The sequence below is a fragment of the Fundulus heteroclitus genome, chromosome 15 (genome assembly GCF_011125445.2).
Source record: "Fundulus heteroclitus isolate FHET01 chromosome 15, MU-UCD_Fhet_4.1, whole genome shotgun sequence".
NCBI lineage: Eukaryota > Metazoa > Chordata > Actinopteri > Cyprinodontiformes > Fundulidae > Fundulus > Fundulus heteroclitus.
Window position 1 is genome coordinate 25,170,000 of NC_046375.1, and position 20,736 is coordinate 25,190,735.

The 20,736-nt window shown below is 41.7% G+C and overlaps 3 protein-coding genes and 1 non-coding gene across 4 annotated transcripts; 3 read left to right on the forward strand and 1 right to left on the reverse strand.

The window, feature by feature from the left end:
- Positions 1 to 1,706: 1,706 nt before the first annotated feature.
- glrx5 (glutaredoxin 5 homolog (S. cerevisiae)) lies at positions 1,707 to 4,303 on the reverse strand. Its single transcript, XM_012878108.3, has 2 exons — positions 3,794 to 4,303; positions 1,707 to 2,822 (listed from the first exon to the last, which is right to left on the reverse strand). The coding sequence occupies exons 1-2, from the start codon at positions 4,089 to 4,091 to the stop codon at positions 2,650 to 2,652; spliced, it is 471 nt and encodes a 156-aa protein (XP_012733562.2). The 5' UTR covers positions 4,092 to 4,303; the 3' UTR covers positions 1,707 to 2,649.
- Positions 4,304 to 4,474: 171 nt separating this feature from the next.
- prkrip1 (PRKR interacting protein 1) lies at positions 4,475 to 6,111 on the forward strand. The gene is made up of 2 exons (XM_012878107.3): positions 4,475 to 5,213; positions 5,769 to 6,111. Exon 1 carries the CDS (start codon positions 4,527 to 4,529, stop codon positions 5,112 to 5,114), a length of 588 nt encoding a protein of 195 aa, XP_012733561.2. The 5' UTR covers positions 4,475 to 4,526; the 3' UTR covers positions 5,115 to 5,213; positions 5,769 to 6,111.
- LOC118566253 lies at positions 5,762 to 6,037 on the forward strand. The gene has a single exon (XR_004932897.1).
- Positions 6,112 to 9,345: 3,234 nt separating the features above from the next.
- Positions 9,346 to 19,223, forward strand: zgc:100997 (calmin). Its single transcript, XM_012878080.3, has 10 exons — positions 9,346 to 10,810; positions 11,073 to 11,134; positions 11,227 to 11,322; positions 11,844 to 11,927; positions 12,008 to 12,100; positions 12,207 to 12,433; positions 12,537 to 12,730; positions 12,811 to 12,887; positions 16,516 to 17,903; positions 18,576 to 19,223. Exons 1-10 carry the CDS (start codon positions 10,747 to 10,749, stop codon positions 18,703 to 18,705), a joined length of 2,415 nt encoding a protein of 804 aa, XP_012733534.2. The 5' UTR covers positions 9,346 to 10,746; the 3' UTR covers positions 18,706 to 19,223.
- The last annotated feature ends 1,513 nt before the right edge of the window (positions 19,224 to 20,736 follow it).

Sequence of the window (20,736 nt, forward strand, 5' to 3'; positions counted from 1 at the left end):
TCCAACCTGGCCCTGTGTGGCTCTGCTCTTCCTCGCAGAGTTCTTTTAAATCAGTCATTAGAGGCTCTTAGAGCATGAACGTCCTGTTTAAGGGCACACTACAGCAATCGATCAGATTTAAATCCAGGTTTTCACTAATCCAGCCTAAAGAGTTGATCTTTAAGTCATTAAGAGCAGAATTTATGACTCCGTGGATTCCAGTAAGTCACCCAGGCCTTGAAGCAGACCTTTAGTCTCATCAGCCATATGTGTTGCCCAGTCTCACTTTTTGTTGAATCCTGACCTCTGACCACTGAGTCCTGCAGTGCTTTAGACCTCATGGGTGAGTCGTAGATGCGGTCTTGGGAGTCATTTTGGTTGGCGGGTCACTCCTGAGATTGGTCATCACTGGTCCATGTTTGTGGATATTGGCTCTCACTGTGGTTCTCTGGAGTCTGAAAGCTTTACAAATGACTTTGTTACCCTATCCAAACTGATAGAAACCTTTGTCTAATTTCTTCCTGGATGTCTTTAGCATGATTTGTTAGCCTACTTCATGCTATCGGACAGGTTTTATGTAAATGATCTGAAAGAAGCTAGTGAAACTGAGCCAGGAAAATGCTGTTAATCACAGTAAATCCATGATTTAACAGGGGAGTAATAACTTTTTCACATGGCACCAGGCTGGTTAGGATTGTGTTTTAACTCAAGTCATCTTTGGTGTTAAAATGGGTTTAATGATTCTAAACATTGCAGAGGAAACATTTTATAGCTATGTATATGTAAAATTACTCCTGCTTTCATAGTTTTGGCATGATTTCCTAAGGGAGGGAAGTTTTCCACCAAAAAGCTCTAGCAGGATGTCTTACTGAAGGAAATAACTTTGACTTTTTTTTTTTTTTTTTTTACCAGTCACAGGTCTTCTTGAGACCACTGGCTACACTTGATTTCAAGAGGCAGTAGATTACACACATTCTATGCTGCGGTCTAAAAACTATCGAGACCATGTCATATTTTCCTTCCTTTTCACAGCCGTGAACTTTGTCAGTTGGTCACATTAACATGCATTGAACTTAGTGACTAATGCCAGAATTGATGGAACAGTTCGAGGGTATGACTACGTTAACCAGGAACTTTGTGTCCAATCAGCTTTCAAGTGACTCTTCAGCTCCACGTTCTTGTTCAAATATGTTCACGTCTCGGTTTATAAGGAATTAATGCGAAAGACATCCCTGTCAATTTTTGTTTTGTTTTTACGTCTGCGTGATTATTAATGTCATGTCAGGCATCATCAGGACGTGGTCCAGTTCTGAGAAACTGTCATCATTCTACACTGATGGCTGACACTTAGAGACCAGGTGAGTAATCTGGGGGGGAACCATTCGTAAGTGAAATTCTAAAAAAGCACAGGATTTTCCTGTCACTAGATGTGACACAGTAGGACAGAATGTTTTACTCTTATCTGTAGAATAAAGGATAAATTTAAAAGGTGCTTTGTGGAACAACATGTATTCAATAAGACTGAGACACTGGCCCAGCTGGCCAGTTTCTTTAATGATTTAACCGGAGGAATTAGCTGATTAATTTAGACTTTTTAGTTTTTTACCCCATTCATAAATCATTTAAAATAGTTTTCTTTCAAGGTATCTTTGTCCATTAAAATTAATTGAGCTAAAAAAATGACGTTACATCACGCTTATAAAAAAGAAAATCTAAGCACACAGATCTGCGTCTGAAAATATTTAATTGTTGCACGATTAACACGTTCCTAAAATACATTTAACAATAGGCTTTAAATGTACAATATCTTACAGCGTACTACATGCTCATTTCATAATACAACTGTTGGTAGCTGATTCAACAAGAACGCTCCAAAACAAAATATATTTAGAAAAAAAAAAAAAATTCCTTCAGTGATGAAAGAAACCGACCGGTCGGACTAAGACAGACGCAGCAAACTAACTGCTCGGCTTTGTCCAGGAGGACTGGGAGTCAGTCAGGGAAGAAGAAGAAGAAGAGGCAAGGTGTGTTTGGTGCGTCTCAGCGGATATCAGCATTAAAAAAAACACAGTGGGTAGACTTTGTATGTAAATCACAGCAAGAAGAGGAAGAGGAGGGTTTTTGTTTTGTTTTTTTGCCCTAATCTCCATTTTCCTCTTGGTGCTCGAGTGGTGGAGCTACAGGCAGTGCATCTGGAAGGTTTAAGTGTGTCTGCAACATTTCCACGGCAGGCGGCTTTGTAATGAGCAGAGCTCCGTCGGTCGGTCGCAGTTTCAGGGGAACAAAATGTGGAGGTGAGATTTCTGAGGGTAACGTGGGAGGAAGCCGTGGTGACGTTGATATTGAGCTCTGTCCCTTCAATAACACCCAAACGTTTCTGATTTGGCAAAAGACAAGAATATTAAAGCCGATATGATTGATTATATTTTTTGGACTGTTTGGTAAATAAATATGACTGTAACAGATTAAAAAAAAAACACTTTAAAGTGTTTAACGGTTAACTATCTGTAAAACCTGCTTAATATGTGCAAGAATAATTGGATCAGTATACTGCCACAGGGAGGGTAGGGTGGAGAGCCGGTTTATCTCCGATCGTTCAAAATGAGGTGAGGGAAATGTGGATCTGATGAATGTGTCTTCGGTCTTTTTCTCTGCTCTCACTTTTTTTTTTTACTTGGATTCTTTCTCGGCGTCCAGCAGAGCTGAGCGGATGTTGAGCTTCTTCAGCTCCTCCACCAGATCTCCGTTCTGGTGCATCTGGAGCAGGATGTCGCAGCCTCCCACGAACTCGCCGTTGAAATAGACCTGAGGGATGGTGGGCCAGTTGGAAAACACTTTGACTCCTGCAGCCACAGATTAAAGCAAAAAAAAAAAAAAAGACAAAAACAAAGATATCAGGACTGAGAACAATGGAAGACAAGGGAACGCTGGCTCTGAGCCACAGTGGAGCACATTGCTCTGTGTGTAGCAGCCTACTTGAAATATCCGACCAGATTTTATTAAACCAAAGATAACCTTATATTAGCCAAAATACAGTATCTTTTCCCAAACATTTGCTCGTCACTTACAATAGTGAGACATTCTAATCATTTCAGTTGAAACTAGACATTTACAAACACCATATAGATAGAAATATCTTTTATTCCCCTCAATGTTTGACAAAACTTTTCCTAATTATAATTTTTTAATCTATTTTTTCCGTGCGTGTAAACACCGGAAGAACAGCAAACGACTCGGTGAAGATTGCGGGGCTAACGTTTTTAGGAGAGCACAGTGAAACGAATCATGAGCTGAAAGGCCACTCAGAGAGGAAGAAGCCATCACTTTTAAAGTAAGATTACAGTGTATAATTCAGAGAAAAGACTTAAATATTTTGGAGAACATGCTGATTAAACTGTTTGGCCATAATGACAATCGTTAAATTTAGAACAGGAAGAAACTTGGGAGCCCTGATCATGATCTCATGATCTCAACTGTGTGATGTAGAGAAGCTGGGATCAGCGCCTCTCCTCTCAGCCCTGACGTGGATTGGAAGGGGCAATGAAGCTCTTGATGGCATCAATGGTTTGTTTGAGAAGGACCACACCCTTCTGGTGCTGCTGCAGGAGACTGATAAAAAGCAAACGTTTGGAGGAGCAAAGAACCGAGAGGCAGAGCCGCTCTGATGGAGATGATGACTGAGCTAATGGACACACTTAAACAGAGGCGTTTACAGGCTGTAGGAATTCACGCGAAGCAAAGCATTTAGCTAAAAGCCTATTATAGAGATCCAACCTGTTGCTCGGGACAGACTTACTTGTCCCAGCTTACTGACCTTCTCTGAGCTCCTGGTCCTCCAGGACGTTATAAGAAGCGTAGCGGTCCACCCCGTGCATCCGGAGGATCTGGACCACGGCGTTGCTGAAGCCACACATGGGCTGTGCCGGGGTCCCCTTCATAAAGACCACCACCTTGTCCTTCTTCACGAGCTCACCAAGGTCCTTCTGGAGGTCCGCCGCCTCGCACAAGAACCGGGCCGAGGCTGCCCGCGCTGGTCCGTCGGCCGGCCTGAGTAAGCACACGGTCGCCCCGGACCGTAAACACCTGGCGGTGGATCTGATTAAACTGTTCATGGTGTTGCTTGCAATGTTTTAGAAGTTCTTGAGAAGCAAACTGCTCGCAACCGGACAAGTTGGGATCTGTGTGAGTGAAACTCACAGGACAACATATCCTTCTAGCTCGCTGGGCGGGATCTAGATCCTGATTGGACAACTGGGGGCGGGTAGATACTAATCTGATCTGCTATTGGTCAAAACAATGTCAGTCAGAGAGCATTAACGTCAACAACGTAGGTTGCATAAGAAACTGTTTTAAAGGACAGCTTATGAACTTTTTATTACAAAGAAAATCAACAAACAGACAGTTACCATCGTGTGATTTATTATTAAATTTAGTTAAAAAACAAACAAAAACAAAATTAATTATATTCGTAAAAGTGGCTCGTGGGGCACTTAAGAGCTTCCGGGTTAAGCTGCGCAGAAAGGAAGAATAAAGGCAACATCAGAAAGATGGCGGCGCACACGCAGAAAAACAACAAGCCAGGGAAATCTGGAGGAAAAGAGGCCCAGCCGCTGATACTGCCCAAGACGCCGGCGGAAGAGCAGCGTCTGAAGCTGGAGCGGCTCATGCGGAACCCCGACAAGCCCGCCCCGCTCCCGGAGCGGCCGAAGGAGTGGTCCCCGCGAGGCCCGCCGGAGTTCGTCCGGGACGTGATGGGCTCCAGCGCGGGCGCAGGCAGCGGGGAGTTCCACGTCTACCGCCACCTCCGCCGCAGAGAGTACCAGAGGCAGGACTTTCTGGACAAAATGGCAGAGAAGCAGGACAAGGACGTGGACTACCTGAAGAAACTGGAGCAGAACAGACTGGCGGCCGAGGAGCGAACGGCGAAGCGAAGGAAGAAGCGGGAAAAGCTGAAGCAGAAGAAGCTTCTAGCAAAGAAGGCCAAGATGGAGGGCAAAGACAGAAAGGAGGACGACAGCGACTCTAGCAGCAGCAGCAGCAGCAGTGGGGAGGAAGCGGGGAAGAAGGAGGATGCAGACGAAGAGACAAAAGAGGATGACGCCGAGACCCCAAGCTTCATTATGGGGAAAAAATAGACCACCATATGATGAAAGCACAGTGGAGGAAGACATGGGGGAACTTTAGTGACGTTTGCGGAAGAACTTGGAGATCCCAGCTTCACACAAAGGTTTAAGGTAGCAACATAAAAAAAACTCCCAGATAACACATGATGTGTAATCAGCAGTTGGACAATCGCGTCAATCTTTTACTGTTTCCTGTCATGGGCTCGAAGCAGCTGGGGTGGGCGTGGCCTCCAGGTGTACGTCAGCTAAACACGTGACTCTCTTTAGAGACGGATTTGTTTTGGCACATGTGATCTAATTGTTTTGACCTAAAATTGTTAAATAGTTGTTTCTAGATATATAGTCTGTTTTTTAGATTGTTTCTTTTAATAAAAAAACATTAATTCTACAAAATTTGTTGCTAACTTTTTTTTTTTTTTGCAATGGAGGCTCAGATTATTTTAAACAGTTGCTCAGGACTCTGCTGCACACTGCTGGTCAGTGGGTTTCCAGTCTGTCAGCCTTTTACGCTATAAAAAGCAGAACAGCAGAAAGGTGTAATACTGACAGGCATTTAAACTAATAAGTTAGGTGGCTGCAGTTCTGCTTAAAGCCATCGACATGATGACAGGTAATGTAGATGTGTGAGAGCGGTGTTTTTAACTGAAGGTCATTCTGTCGTTGCAGCCTTGTCGATCAGCCCTCGGTGACCTCCATCACCTGCGGGCACCACAAGGCTGCAGAAAGCAAGTCAAAGAATGAAAAGGCGTGGCTCCCGCAGGCTTGGGAGTGCCACGTGCGATGTTCCTTGGACAGAGTCCTGCTTCCCACGGTGGTGGCGGCCCGTGTCGGTGGCCGTCACCTTTCTTGAGGCAGGTAGAGCAAAAACCAGGCAGCCAGATATTGTTTGGACCAGGGGAAGCTTTTCCTGCCAGGCACTGTCCGCTGCCACAGTAATGGTTGATTACCTGATTGTTTGCCTTTTTTTTTTTTTCTTCCTGTCAATAAAACAGCCCATCCTAGGCCTGAAGTCTGGTTATTCTGTGTTTTTCCCTTTTGCTACACGGTGATCATTTAAAGATGCTACACGGTGACTAAAATCGAGATGAAAGTGCTAAATCTGCGGGAAAAGGTGCTCAAAACAACTTGTGTTCACGCTTCAAGACAATTTCACCTGAAAATAATTTAAGATTCTAGTATGAAGTTGAACACTTAAAAGATTACCTTGTAAAACAAGACAAGATAAAAATAAATTACTGTAGAAGTGTTAGATAATTTAAGAAACAAATCATTTGCGGTCTACATATCCACATTCTCTGCTTTAAAAAATATAAAAAAAAAAAAACATGAAATGGGGTTTCCAGACTAGAGACTGTTTTATTAGTCTTAAACAATTGTTCGCAGCTCATTTTCACCTTTGTTTGTATGCAAACGGTACCATAATCAGATTAGTCAAATTGTGTTTCAAAAGCTTTTTAGACTCCAGAATATTTAAAGGCGTGTTTGCTGCATCCAGCATAGAGATGGAGGCTGCTGCAAGATTTTAAACAAAGGAAGGGGATCGTGTAGGAATCTGTTTTTATATTGAAGCCTCTAGGTCTGTTTTCATGCCAAAATAATGCTGGTGGTGTAGGGTCTGAGAACGTTCTATCTATATCTATAGGGTCTGAGAACATTCTATCTATCTATCTATATATATATATATATATATTTATATGTGTATGTGTAAACATATTCTGCCTTGCATTGTAGCACTAAAATTGCTTTCTTAATGCCAAAGAGCTCTAAAGATTTACTTTCATTTGTGGAGTGTTGCTGCTTTTGCCATAGTGCTCCACTTAAGATCTATATATGTCTATATCTATATCTATCTATATCTATATATATATATATATATATGCAAAAAACAGATTATTTTGGGATTATTTTTATTTCAAGTTTAATGAATGGACACAGAAACGGAAAGGAAGGGAGAAAGATGAGGCAAAGCATTAAAAGGGAGTAAAGGTGACAAAAATAGAGCAGAAGAAAAAAGAAAGAAACATGACATCCCTGGGAGTCTGCTACCTTGGGATACAATCATGTTCAATAAATTAGATTTTGTCCCAATGAGACTCGTATGTCAGATTAAAACTAGCTGTTGAATTGGGGCGCGCTTCTGGCGCACCCCATGTGCAGAGGCCTTGGTCCTCGGCACAGTCGACCTGCGGTCCTTTGCCACGTGTCCATCCCCCTCTTCCACCCCCCTTCCTGTCAGCCTACTTTCAGAAAAAGCAAGCCACTAGAGCCGCGAAAAACCCCAAAAAACCCCAAAAAAACTACCTGTTGAACATGACCTTTAAGTGGGTATTAAAAACGTCCCTATTTCTCTTTTAAAAACACTTTATTGGTCTTAAATAATCTTAATATTGTTTTCATTGTGTGCAGCCAGATAATACTTCCATTAAACAGAAATTAAGGCTTGTAGACATCAAGCCTCAAGTGTTTGGCTTTGTGAATTGAGTAAATAAATCTGTAGTCGGTGTGTAATTTAATCTGAGTATAAATCCAGCTGTTCTCTGAGGGCCTGAGAGGTTTATTAGAGAAGAAGCAGCATCAGGAACAAGGAACACAGCAGACGGGTCAGGGAGAGAGTTGTGGAGACGATGTCAGGTTGTTATCTTGATGTTAATGTAATTAAATCTGAGCTATTTTGAAAAGAAATGAGCAAAATCTTCAGTCTAAATGCAAAGCAAGCAGACATACTCCAAAAGGGCCATCTACGGAAGTATTCAAATAGGAACGCTGAACACAAAGCATGTCACGGTTTTTCCAATAATCTGTGGCTATTTGAAAAACAGCTGGAGGCTCACAAAGACATGAAGAAAAATTAGCCAAGAAATGTTCATAGTACTGAATGAGGAGAAATTGACCTAATCACTACCTTTTTGGTAAATAGTCATCAGATGTTCATCTTTCTCTGAGCCCCAGACCACATCATTTTCCAGGCAGAAAAAAAAAACATTTGATATTAAGCAGAACTCCCGTCAGTGATGTGTCGTGGGTTCATAACCCAGAGCTGGGTGTGTTTCGTGGTGTTATGACTTATTTTATATAAAGCAGAAGTGCACCCAGTGTGTTAAGCTCGGATTGGCGTGGTTACTGTGTTGTAAGAGCGTAAACAAACCGCCAGTCTGGACCGTGTCTCATGGGTCTGTGATTAAAGGCAGGCAGCCACAGCAAACCCGAGTTAGCACAAAGCCAAAATGGGTTTTTAGGTGATTTATACTGGAAGTTAAAATGGCTTAATTAAAATATTTTTTTGTTTGCGATAAAATGAAATTGAAGGGGATTTCTGGGTATCTGCTCAACTTCTCTTCCTGCAGTGAGGTGCTTCCCAGTAGTTTCAAGTTTCTTTATTATCGTATAAAACTGAACTTAAGTGCTCTATGTCAAAAGTAACAACACAGCCTAATGAATAACATTCATGCATTGCTTTCGCTCATCTATATTCCACTTATGTGCACACGAAAAAAAAACAAATATCGAAACAAATCAAGTCGTCAGAATGAGACGAGTCCTTCAAAGCGATGCTTTCATCGGGAGGTGAAGACGATGCGAGACGTGTGTTGGTTTCCTGCCTCTCTGCAAGATGAATTCTCACAGCATTTGTGCGTTCACAGACACATAATGTGCAGAACGGCTTGCCAGGTTGTTGCAAACCACACAAAGATTTCACGTGTCGGGACACAATCAGGAGGGAGACCACCTCTGTGTCAGGTTCAAACACCTAAAACATTCATTAACAACACAAGAAGGAGAGACAACAACGAGGTTAGTTTTCATAAATCTTGCAAGGAGAGGAGCTGAGATGCTTAATACAGATCTCCAAACTCGCTCTGAAGACACTCTGTCCCCTCCTTGCTTTAATTAGGGAAACCCTGGTTACATTTGTCAAGCTAAGGGGTAGGGATAAGCAAAACACTCTGTGACCTTAGGACAGGGGTGTCAAACTAATTTCTATATGGGGCCACTTTGGCATCATAAAGTCATTAAAGGGGCCGGTTGCAAGTGTAGAGACGATACTTTTCATGTCATAATTTCATTCCAGTTTACATAGTACTATACAAAATGCATAGTAACATAAAAGTAGCACCCTTAGGCCCAGTTTATACAGTTTATCTGCAAAAAAAGTTGATATTGGGGTGAGTTACGTTTACAGGAGGCACAGTTTTAGTCACTTTATACACTTTAAAACTATATATATGCCTTTTTTTCTGGCTCTCGAGGGCCGGATAATTTACCTTGACGGGCCGGATTTGGCCCACGGGCCTTGAGTTTGACACCTGTGCCTTAGGAACACAGAGATAATACTAAGCAGTCCCCACAGTACATTTATACATAAGCACTCCAGATGGCTGAATACGGTTCATCACAGTTTCAGACATATTTAGAAAAAACACTTATTATCGTCACAACATATTTCTCTGCTTTCTGCAACGATAAGAGAGAGAGTAAATCGATACACATACATAGTAATATGAAATAGTAACCACTGGTCTATATATTCCAGCAAATATATGATTAACACAATAAACCTAATGAACAATAAACTAAAGTAATGAGAGATCGGACATATAAAATACACTTTAATAAAACCTTAAAACTTCTTAGTAGTTAAGAGTATATACGTAATAAATGCAATGAATTTAGTAGATAATAGTAAAATATTAAGATAGAAAATAGTAAAAATAGTAAATAGTAAAAATAATTCTATCACTCTGTTATCACCTTCACTGGTTTGTATTGCGTGTTCATGGGAGAGTTTTCTTTTGGACAGGGGTGTCCACCAATCTAAAGGTTGAAACTTTCTGCACTCTTGCTACGTCTGGGGGAGGATAGTTCATTTTTTCTTCATAAAATCTGTGACTTTTGTAATTGTCAGGTCCACATCAATGCGACAGCCTCCACACATCCTCCCTGTATGGTGACTCGTCTCCTCTGTTGATCAATCCCACCCCTGAGGCGTCATCCTCAAATTTTGATTTTGACTTTTTTTTTTTTTTTTTTTGTTAGAAGGAAGCCTGCAGTCATTTGTGTATATGAAATAATAAAGATCTGAAAGCACAGCCTTGGGGTACCCCTTTGTTAAGTAAGTAAGCAACTTTAGGAACCAGTCCCTCAAAATGACTCCATCATTTACTCCTAAATTGGGATGTTGCTGTCTTACAAATACCCAGACCAGTTGGCTGGTTAATATCCCTAATACAACAGCATTTGGTTTTAAGGGGTTTTAAAACGTCTGTCCCTGCTTCTTTAGATCTGTTTTGAACACGCCTGGACAAAATATGTTGATTTGAGGTCAGAAATCTGAGGTAAAACTGTATCAATACCTGCGGATTATTTCATTGCACCGTGGAAAGATCCCTCCACATCCGCAAAATACCTCTACAAATATGATTCAGTGGACCGCTGCCTGCCAATAGGAGGGAGACAATGTTATCCTAGGGGGTGTTTTGCTCCCAGGGAGGTTTCAGCATGCCGGGGCAAGCTGAGCCGTCTGACTTTGCCTCACCTCAGTCCTTCTTTTTGTGAGGAAGTCTCCGAGCCGTTCTGATTGCTGATCTGGACCATCTCGGCAACTTTTTTTTAACCCTACAATGGATTTTGAGCAGAGTGACTGAGAATGCAGGACTTACTGGATTCACAGACTGGACCAACAAAGACGATCCGTGACCACAATGGACAAGGTATGGTAACATACTGATGTGTTTTAGTGATCCAGAACACTAGCTTAATGCCCTGCCTTAAAAAAAAAAAAAAAGCAGAGAAAAAGTTCTTTGCTCCTATCTTCCTGACTGCTTTCAGTAGATTTCATCCATGTCAGGCTTCGTGCCACCTGATTGCTCAACAACCCTCCATGTTTTCATGCGTTTGAGTTTTTCTTCCAGAATTGTGTTATGGCAAAAATTTTTATTTGATCACGACACATCCCACTTCCCCTTTTCCCAGATGGGAGGAAAGCTGTTCAAGAGAGAACGTTCACCAGATGGATGAATGTGTTCCTGCAGAGAGTAAGACGTGGACCGCTACACTTTCACTTCACTTTTTAATTTTTTTCAGGAATACCATCAATGTCAAAGCTTATGTTTCTGTTTGTTCCCAGCGCGTTCCTCCACTCAAAGTGTGCGACCTGTTCACTGACATTCAGGATGGCAGAATGCTCATGGCTCTGCTGGAGGAGCTGTCTGGCTGCAGACTAGTAAGAACACCGTCACACAGGGAAGCGATTCAGTTCAAGACCCATAATATGCGCTGGCTGGCAAAATTATTCATAACCTTTTGAACCATTTCATTTTTGTCATGTTGCAATCATAAAACCTTTTTGAAATTTCCTGGAATTGCATGTGATTGAGTATCACTGATGTGGAAACAGTGAAGTCATTTTTAAAAAAAAAAAAAAAAAAAAAAAAAAAAAAAAATATATATATATATATATATATATATATAAATATATATATATATATAGATATATATATATATATAATTTTTTTTTCTAAAAAAAATAATAAAAACATATATATATAATATTTTTTTTTTTTGGGATGTAAAATCCTAATAAAATACTTTATAGGGTATAGTAGTAATGAGACGAATTGAAACTGAGTTCCAGCGGTTTGATTTCTTTGCAGTCACTATATTTGCCTCTTGTGATCTGCTCTCCGCCTCTAATGCTGTCCAACACCTGATGTAATCTTGTGATTCTTCACACTGTCACGGTAGCTTTACAGGTTTAGGTCGTCATCCCATCGCATTTTCAGACTCAACAACATTTCCAAGGCCCTAGCCTTCCTGGATGACAGACATGTGAGTGTCCGCTCCTCAGTGCATCCAGTTCAACACAGCTGAGTCGGCTGTAATCCACTTACAACTCTGCTGTCCCCCAGGTGAAGCTCCTTGGCATTGATGCATCCGCGATTGCTGATGGCAACCCTTCCGTTGTTCTCAGCCTTGTCTGGAACATTATTCTCCACTTCCAGGTGGGAAACTGGGTACCTTCTGATATCTTTATGCACTTTTGACCAGTAATAGTCTTTTTAACTGATCTCATTGGGGGAAATCTCCGTTATAATAAACAACAAACAGGTAAAGGAGGCGACGGGAGGCCTGCAGCGACATTTGTCCACTAGCCTGTCTTCCATTTCGCTGAGTGCTTACCCATCCTCCAGTGACCTCTCACCACAGACCAGCGACAGTGTCAGCTACTCCTCCAACACCCTGCCGAGGAAAGGTAAAAAGGCGACAAGGGAGCAGAAGTACCACAGTAAAACCATCAAGAGTCTCCTGCACTGGGTCCAAAGATGCACATCAAAGTGAGTCTGCGTTACAAACCTCGATGAGTGGAAGGCAGTGTCGTTTTTCCACACCGAAGTTACATGATGCATGAATCCTTGATAGATAGTCATGAATTTTCAGGTACGGTGTGGATGTGGATGACTTTGGGGCGAGTTGGAGGAGTGGACTGGCGTTCCTCGCTTTGATAAAGTCCATAAACCCAGACCTGGTCGACCTGAGGGAGAACTTATCCAAAGAACCAAGAGAGAATATCCAGCAGGCTTTCATGGTGGCCCATCAGTTTTTGGATATACCCCCTCTGCTGGAGCCGGAAGGTAAAAGCCAGAATGACGACATAATAACTCACAACAGTTACAACAGCAGCACCAAGAACTGTTCATTTTTCTCCTCCCAGATTGCACCTCACCGGACGAGCAGTCCATCATAACATACGTGTCGATGTTCCTGGGACGTCATTCAGTCGTAGATGAGGTTAGTGCAGTTTGACACTTGGACAAACGCGCTTGCTTTAGTATTCTGTGCAAATGTCATGAAAAAACTGATCCCACTCATACACGTCACGTACGGAGCAACCCAAAAGTAATCCCTGGAGATATTTGTGGAAAAAAAAAAATTAAAAGTAATTCAATCTCATTATAAATCCAGCTGTTCTGTGAAGACCTCGTGGCTTTGTTATAGGAACCTCAGTGAAAAAACTGAATCCAGAAGACCGAGGAACCCAGCAGACTAGGTCAGGGAAAAGGTGTTGGAGAAGTTTAAAGCAGGGTTAGGTTTTAAAACAATATCCCTAGCTTTGGACAGAGCTCTGTTGAATCTATCACGTGAACATGGAAAAGCGTGGGAGCTGTTCACCTATTCTGACAGGACAGAAAAGTATTAATCAGGGAAGCAGCCTAGAGGGCCGTGGTGGCTCTACAGGAGCTGCAGAGACCCACAGCTCAGGTAGAAGAATCTGTTGAATCACAAATATTGTCTTCCTGTCTTTTTGGAAGACTGGCAATGAGAAAACCGTTGTTGAAAGAAAGTCGCAGGGAAATCTGTTTGCAGTTTGCCTCGAGCCATGTGTGGGACACAGTAAACATGTGGATAAATGCGCTTTAGATGTGACCGAGGTTGAACTTTTTAGTCCACATGCAAAGTTATCTGTGGTAAAAAACTGACGGTCAAACTCACCCTGAACACACAGGGACAGGAAAGCTGGTCAGAGTTGATGGAAGCTGAATGCAGGTCTCTGTTGGAAGAAAACCTGCTAGACGCTGCAAAAGACTTGAGGCAGAAGCTCACCTTCCAGCAAAACAACAATCATAGACAGCAACAAAAAAGGTTTATATCACAGTCCAGACCAACCTGCGTTTAGGAATGGGTCTGGGCTTTTCACAGACCCTCCCCATGCAGCCTGACTGAGCTTGTCCTGTTTTACAATGAAGAATTAGCAAAAATGTTGATCACGTGCAAACCTCAATACCTCAGGGAATTCATTTGAAGGCTTGCCAAAGTTATTTTTAGATATTTGTTTGAAAATAATGCCACTTCCTTTTTTTCCCTTCCACTTAACTATTCCCCCTTTCATTTGTCTGGATTTATCACCAGAAAATATAAAAAAAAAATGTGATGGCTGATGTTTGCTAATGTCACAAACTGTGGCACAATTCCAGGGCTATGAATACTACACTACACTGTATTTGCTAACTATTGCACTCATTGATCAGGCTAACTATTCTTAATAAAAACAGCTGATAAAAATGTATTTCTGTGCAATTATAAGTGTATAAACACTGATGGTTTTACAATACTATGTGTGCAAGTAATCCAATCAGACCAATAATACCAGCAGCACCTATAAATTGTTCTTCATTGCACCCATGTTCAGTTGTGAGGTGGCCATATTGGATTTTCAGGACAGGACTGATTGTATTGAGGGAATTAGGTGAATGTAGAGCAACAGAGGAATGCAGCCAACCCCCCCCCCCCCCCCCCCCCCCATGTGACGCGAGACAAAATGTAGGGGTCTTGAGATGACAACTCTGAAAGTGTTGTAACACTTTTGCAATTAAGCAATATCTTGAAAATCTGAGCAGTTCAGGTTTACACAGCTACATTCAACATTACGATAGTTCTTTTTGTGTAACAGGAAGTGTAATACATCAAACTTTATTCACATTGTTAATAAATATCTGGGCTCATTTTCTTGCAGATTTCTGACTTGGCAATGTCAGAGAATATCCTAGTTTTAATGTAACAAATCAATTCCTTTAATCATGGAAAATTACATTCCCAAATATTTATGACTTCTTAACATCAGAGAACATCCAATTGTTTTGGTAATATGGGAAATTAATCACACAATTTCTGAGTGTCTTTGTAGAAATGTACTCCTCTGTGGCCAACAATTTATTTTCTTTAATGTGCAATAGCCCTGATACTATTTTTATTTATTAATTACAAAAATAAAGCCATAGCTTTACCAGACAAAGTCATATTATTATGAAATAAAGTCACACAATCATTTGCACAATCATTTCAAAGTCCTGATACTAAAGATAATTTGATGCTGATGTACTAACAACATTTTCTTATCTGTGAAACTGATACCAAAGTATACCTTTCCAAGATGCGTTCCTCATTTTAACACAGAGGAAAGACAGCATTGTTTTGTAAGGGTTCTGATAAAACTACTACTTTATTCTCCTAATTTGGGGGGTTGCCAGTCTCTGCCACTGTGTTTTTGGGGGTCACAAGCTGTAAAGTTTGGGAACTGCTGCCTTATAGTACCTTAGGAGTTTTATTTTGGTGCTTTCCTTTTATCCAAAGTTTCCTGCCCCCATAAATAGTGTGTGTGTGTGTGTTGACATGGTGATATTAAGCGTGCCCCATTAAAACAGTATCAGACATACTGGTTTGTTCTGTTTTTTCTATTAGATGTTTGTCATACAGCTTGATTTTAAAAATCCAATATGGCTGCAGCATGTACAAAATATTGGGAATTAGTTATTTGAATTTCCAGCAGATTGTATCTTACTAAGATTGGTGGTATACATCAAACTTCATACCATCTATGAGCGTTAAAAATAAATAAAATACAGAGCAATACGTTGTTATCATCTTGTATTGCTAATGGTAATTAGCCTGGTAAATGGTGCAGGAAAGTTGGATGATTTCTGAATAAATTCCAGGTGGATCACTGTAGAGGAGTGCCTTTTAAGCCAAACCGTGATCTTTTCTAAACCATACCACCTAGTTTAAATTTCTAAACTTAACTACGTTTTAGCTCAAGCCAAAAAGAGTAAGTTGTTGTTAGCTTTGTCTGTCTTCTGTAAGATGGTTATGTAAGGTAAGTCTATAAAAAATTATGAAAAACATAAAAACAAATAAGATAAAATAGTACCTCAAAGTTTGGGGATGCGCGTGACTCAAAATTTGTGTTCACATCACAAATTTCCACGGAAGCCCATTTCTGACGCTCTCATGAAAAAAAAAACTTGTGTCATATAATTATGACTTACCTATCTCATAATTATGATACAGCTTTAATCAGCTCCAGGCATTCTAGGGAGATGGGTGAGACAAGTTTGGCTTGATAGACAGAAATAGATGTTGCTAACGTCATTGAGCATGTGGCTTTACAAATCTTGGATGTTGGAATAATCCAAAAATGTTAAATTAAGCCTCTGGACATTAGAGAGAAGACAGCAATAAAGCAACTTTGGTGGAGAAAAAAAAAAGCCAGAAGTGTAGTTGAGCAACAACTGCAAAAGATATGACAGCATGGCTACGGGTGGATGCACCAGAAATGTTGGATGGCTGAGATAGTCACTTTATGAGATATTATCTCAATATTATGACTTAGTTATCTCATAATTCTGAGAATTATCAGGGCAGCTGTGGCTACTAACAAGGCTCACCACCATCAGGGTGTGAATGTGAGAATGACTGTAGTGTGAAGAGCTTTGGGGTCGTAGGACTTGATAAAGCGCCATACAAGTTCAAGCCCTTTACCTTCAAAGTGCCGGAAATGGGCTTCCATAGTATTTCCAAGCATTTCAATGAAAAAAGAAAAACACTCTTTTATTCTAAAGTCTGACTATGCTTCATTTTACAGGACCACTTGACACATTTTGATTTTCCTGAGATTCCCAGCTTCGGATCTCTCGAAGCCGTCAGGTTCGGAGGAACCCCTGCTGATGACCCAGAAGCCAAAGCTCTGCTAACAAACTTTGAGAAGAGCAATGAGCAGCGGCTGTGGAGGCAGTGGTCCAGGAGGTTTTCAGAGACGTCCAAAGCCCTCGACTGTAACTCCAACAAGAGCGGGAGCCCTGAAACCTCCTTCCCCTCCAGTCAGAGAGTGCTGGAGCCGCCCAGTCCGCTGGAAGCGGGTGTAACTAACCAAGAGATCAGATCATGGATGGATAAGGAGTATGGTAAGAAAAGAGTGCATGGGAGTCACGTTTCCCAGAGCTCTGAAGAAGGAACCTACAGCTTGTCAGTGCTGGACTCAGATGAAGAGGATGCTTACACCTACATCCTGGATCTGAATAAAGATGTCTTCCAACCAAACAACCCGCCAAAAAGACAAGTACCAAAAGTAGAGGAGGAAACAGCCGAGGAGATGGAGGAAGAGTCAAAACATCTGGAAGCACTCGGGATGTTTAACGGAGGCAGACGTAAACAGCAGGGAGGACCGCTCAGTGAGGATACGGATTTTAATCCAGAATCAGCTATAGGGGCTCAGTCTGCGGCTCACAGGAAGTTTGACTTGGACAAGAGCAAAAGTGGCCTCAGAGAGACAACAAACAACAGAGCTGTGTTTGTCTTGGAGCCCGAGGCTGAGAGAGGAAGCAGAGGAGACCCGAGGTTCAACAGAGGAACAAACAGTGACGCTTGTTCAGGAGAAGAGAGCAAGGAGAAGATGGAAAACGACAGAGAGGGGAAGGATGGGTTTGACAACACGCTAGATTGTGGGGTAAAAGCAAGGGTTTTTGGCGTGGCTAATTGGAAATATGTTGAGGAAGAAGGAGAGGAGCTCTCTGAAAAATTGGGACGTGTGAGTGAGAGAACAGCGGGGGGAGATTCGGGAAGATTAGAGGAAGGGCGAGATCTGAAGGAGCAGAACGAGACAGAGGAAGCTAGTGCCAAGAAGAGAGAGACAGGCAGTCAGATATGTGGGAACTCACAAAGTTTCAGTAATAAAACCGAGGAAAGAATTTTCCCAGATGAAGCTGGTTTTATAACCCAGAATAGAAATGGGGTCACAGTTAACAACACGGGCTGTAAAGCAGGAGTGAAAGCGGAGGAAGCGTGCCATCTGATGACATCATCTGATTATGGGCCTGTTCAAACACGAGACTGGAAGAAATGCAAAGCTATGGTCAGGAGACACGAGGATCTGATAGCAAATCACAAAACTACCCCCAAAAGGCTCCCTGGGGACATCCACGACGGAGATAACGGCCGGACTGCGGCCTGCGGGCCATCTTCTCACTTACCAAGGTACCGATTCATCATCTCACACACACTACTTGACCTCTTGAGAAGTCCTAATCTCCCTAGCGCCTGATCAAGAGTCTGAATCCCAACCCTCCACAGAGCTAAACACAGACAAATTATTGGTTTGACCATACACGGGCTCCTACTGACAGGGTGCCCGGTGTTTAACATTACAGAACCCCGATCAGAGAGCACACAGTCAGGAGGAAGCAGGAGTCGAGGCGTTTCCAAAGGCTTGTTTCTGCACAGTAGAACCGCAGCGAGGACCAGATGACAGGAAACAACAAAGGAATCTGCTCCGAAAGCACCTCAATCAGAATGAGAAGACTTAATCAAAGAATATACCACAAAATGAAATTTGACATGAGATTAGAGCATTCCCTTTTTACTATTTAGTGCCACGATTCAACAAAAATGACAAAGAGAAATACAGCGATACACAGTGGTTAAAGTCCATGCTGATGAAATAGTTTAATTTACTGGTTTGAAATGAAAGTAGGATGAGATGCATTGAGACAAAATGTGGGTATGAAATGGCAGCTGGCAAATCGGGGGCTTCACTTCTGTAAAACTAGGCACCTGTTTGGGCTTTTTCTTTGTTCTAATACTTGAATGTACTATTTCAAACGCATAGAAGGCCTAACTGGAACCTTCCTGTGTTTCTCTGCATTCCAGGAACGACGGCGCATTCGCTGCTCAACCTATGGCAGCCAGCTGCAGCATAACCCCGTTAGAACAGGAAATGCTGCTGCTCCTGTGGATCCTGCTCTACTGCTACCTGATTCTGTCTCCGACGTACCTCTGAGTCAGCTCGACGCGCATCCTCCCACCGCTGGGGCCCTCTGGTCGTTTCCTCTAGTCCAACGAGTTTCCTTCAGAGCAATATTTATTATTTTGCACCTTCATGCCAGCAGATTTAGCACGGTTTTAACTCTGCCAGTGATTCACAAGATAATCTCCCAATTTTGCAACCGTCTTAATTATCTTGATTTCCAGGCTTGATTGTTGCTGCACTGATCATGTGAGGGAGTTTCCTGGGAAGGATGAACCCTTTCAGTTGTTGTTGACACGATCCACCACGTGGTGGCGTCGCAGCATCACACCAGCAGCATCTGCAGCTGCTCCACACCAGAGACTTTCTTCCCAGCCTTTGGTTGCCCACTGAGAATCTGACGCGATCTGCTGTTTAGCTGCAGGCCTGAGATTAAACTGATAATATTTAATGAGCAAGGAGAAATTTGGCAGCTTCTCAGAGAGCCACTTGTGGCTTCCAACATGTAATGTATATTGTTCATCTCAGATACAATGTGTAAGTTAAAGCTTGTTTTGTGGCTCCCCCCCTTTTAAAAACATGATCTACTTATAGAGGTCCTCATTTACACTTTGTACAAATGGGGATAAATACCACGGCAGTAAATTAATCTTTTATGCCAGTAGTATCATCCAAGATTTATACTGTGGGGAACAAGTGGTATGAAATAATTGTTCTGAATAAAAACACTGTTAGCAGAGTCGTTGGTGCCTCTCATGACAAAACTAATCTGGATAGTTTTTCAAAAATTATATTTAGTTTGTAACTCCTGTCCGCATTCAGAGGTTTTAGAAGAACCCTTTTAGAGGCGTTTACCTGCAGGACGTCAGTTCTTTTCGCTGGAAGGGTTTTAGTAGGGTAAACGTGTGGATTGCATATACGCAGTGAACATTTGTTTGATGAACGATGTCTAAATGGCTCATAGATGTCAAGGCAAAGGCCAGGCAAATTTATATGTGTAGCACATTTCAGTGCAAAGACAACGCAAAGTGCTTTACATGATTAAAAATATAGGAAAATATAAACAGAATGAAAGCAAGTTGGAATAAAATGTAGAAAAAAAAAATAACAAAAAAAAAAACATTGGAAAATGGAAACTAAAACCAAATATTAAAAACAGTTGGACTACAAACCTGTTTTTACCCGTGTGCAGGGCTGCCGTATAAGGGGGTATAAGGGCCCAAATAAGAAAATGTTATACATATAATTGAGCTTTTGGGATGATTTTGATTTTTTTTGGTCTTTGGGCCCAAAATCCGTGATGGCACCCCTACCTGTGTGACAAGCCTGAGGAAAACAGGAGAATCCACCGAGGCCCAACTCAGCTCTGGACCTCTCAGTTACTGAGGCGGGTTCTTTACTAGATGAGCCTCCGTCATATTTGTCACCATGTGGAACAAATCTTACTTATCCTGGACTTTTCCTGTCTACCAGCTTTTATTGTGGCTAATGAGTTTTAAACAACACTAAATGAACCCTTGCCTCTTTTGTTGATGGAAACGTGGTGCGATAACTTTGAAGGCAGGGAGGCTGTATGAAAATGTGTCCTCTAGCGCCGTCCGAATATGTGACAAATTTACCACTATCCTCTAAAGTCTTACACATTTTCAGTCGACAAACTAAAATACAGCCTTCTTATCATTACCGCAACATTATGTCAGAAAATAATGAAGCAGTTAGTTATTTCACCCTGAATTAAATCAAGCTGTTTTTAAGTTTCACGTTGTGCTTTCTGACATTTGTGCATAGTTTGGAATTTTAGCAATTTTCTAAGTTTAACCTGAAGAACCCAGATGCTATGGCTGCACAATATTGGTAAAAGTTGCAAAAGTGATAACGATATAGATTGCTATAAACACGGAAAAAATGAAAGTTTTCTGCTTCAGCACGAGGCAGGAAGACCCCTTATAGACCCTCGGATTAGCCCCTGGATAACAGGTAGTCCATCTAGCTAATTAAAAACAATCATTTCCATCTCAAATACAAGGTTTTAATGAAAAGGTTACCTCTAGTTTCTTCTCAACT

What these genes read in the sequence shown, in the direction of transcription:
- glrx5 (XM_012878108.3), bottom strand. Translation starts at nt 4,091, where the DNA reads ATGAACAGTTTAATCAGATCCACCGCCAGGTGTTTACGGTCCGGGGCG. An exon ending in GGACCAGGAGCTCAGAGAAG is followed by an intron (nt 2,823 to 3,793) that starts GTCAGTAAGCTG and finishes CTGTGGCTGCAG; the next exon opens with GAGTCAAAGTGTTTTCCAAC.
- prkrip1 (XM_012878107.3), top strand. Translation starts at nt 4,527, where the DNA reads ATGGCGGCGCACACGCAGAAAAACAACAAGCCAGGGAAATCTGGAGGA.
- zgc:100997 (XM_012878080.3), top strand. Translation starts at nt 10,747, where the DNA reads ATGCAGGACTTACTGGATTCACAGACTGGACCAACAAAGACGATCCGT. An exon ending in GTCCAAAGATGCACATCAAA is followed by an intron (nt 12,434 to 12,536) that starts GTGAGTCTGCGT and finishes ATGAATTTTCAG; the next exon opens with GTACGGTGTGGATGTGGATG. An exon ending in CCCTCTGCTGGAGCCGGAAG is followed by an intron (nt 12,731 to 12,810) that starts GTAAAAGCCAGA and finishes TTCTCCTCCCAG; the next exon opens with ATTGCACCTCACCGGACGAG.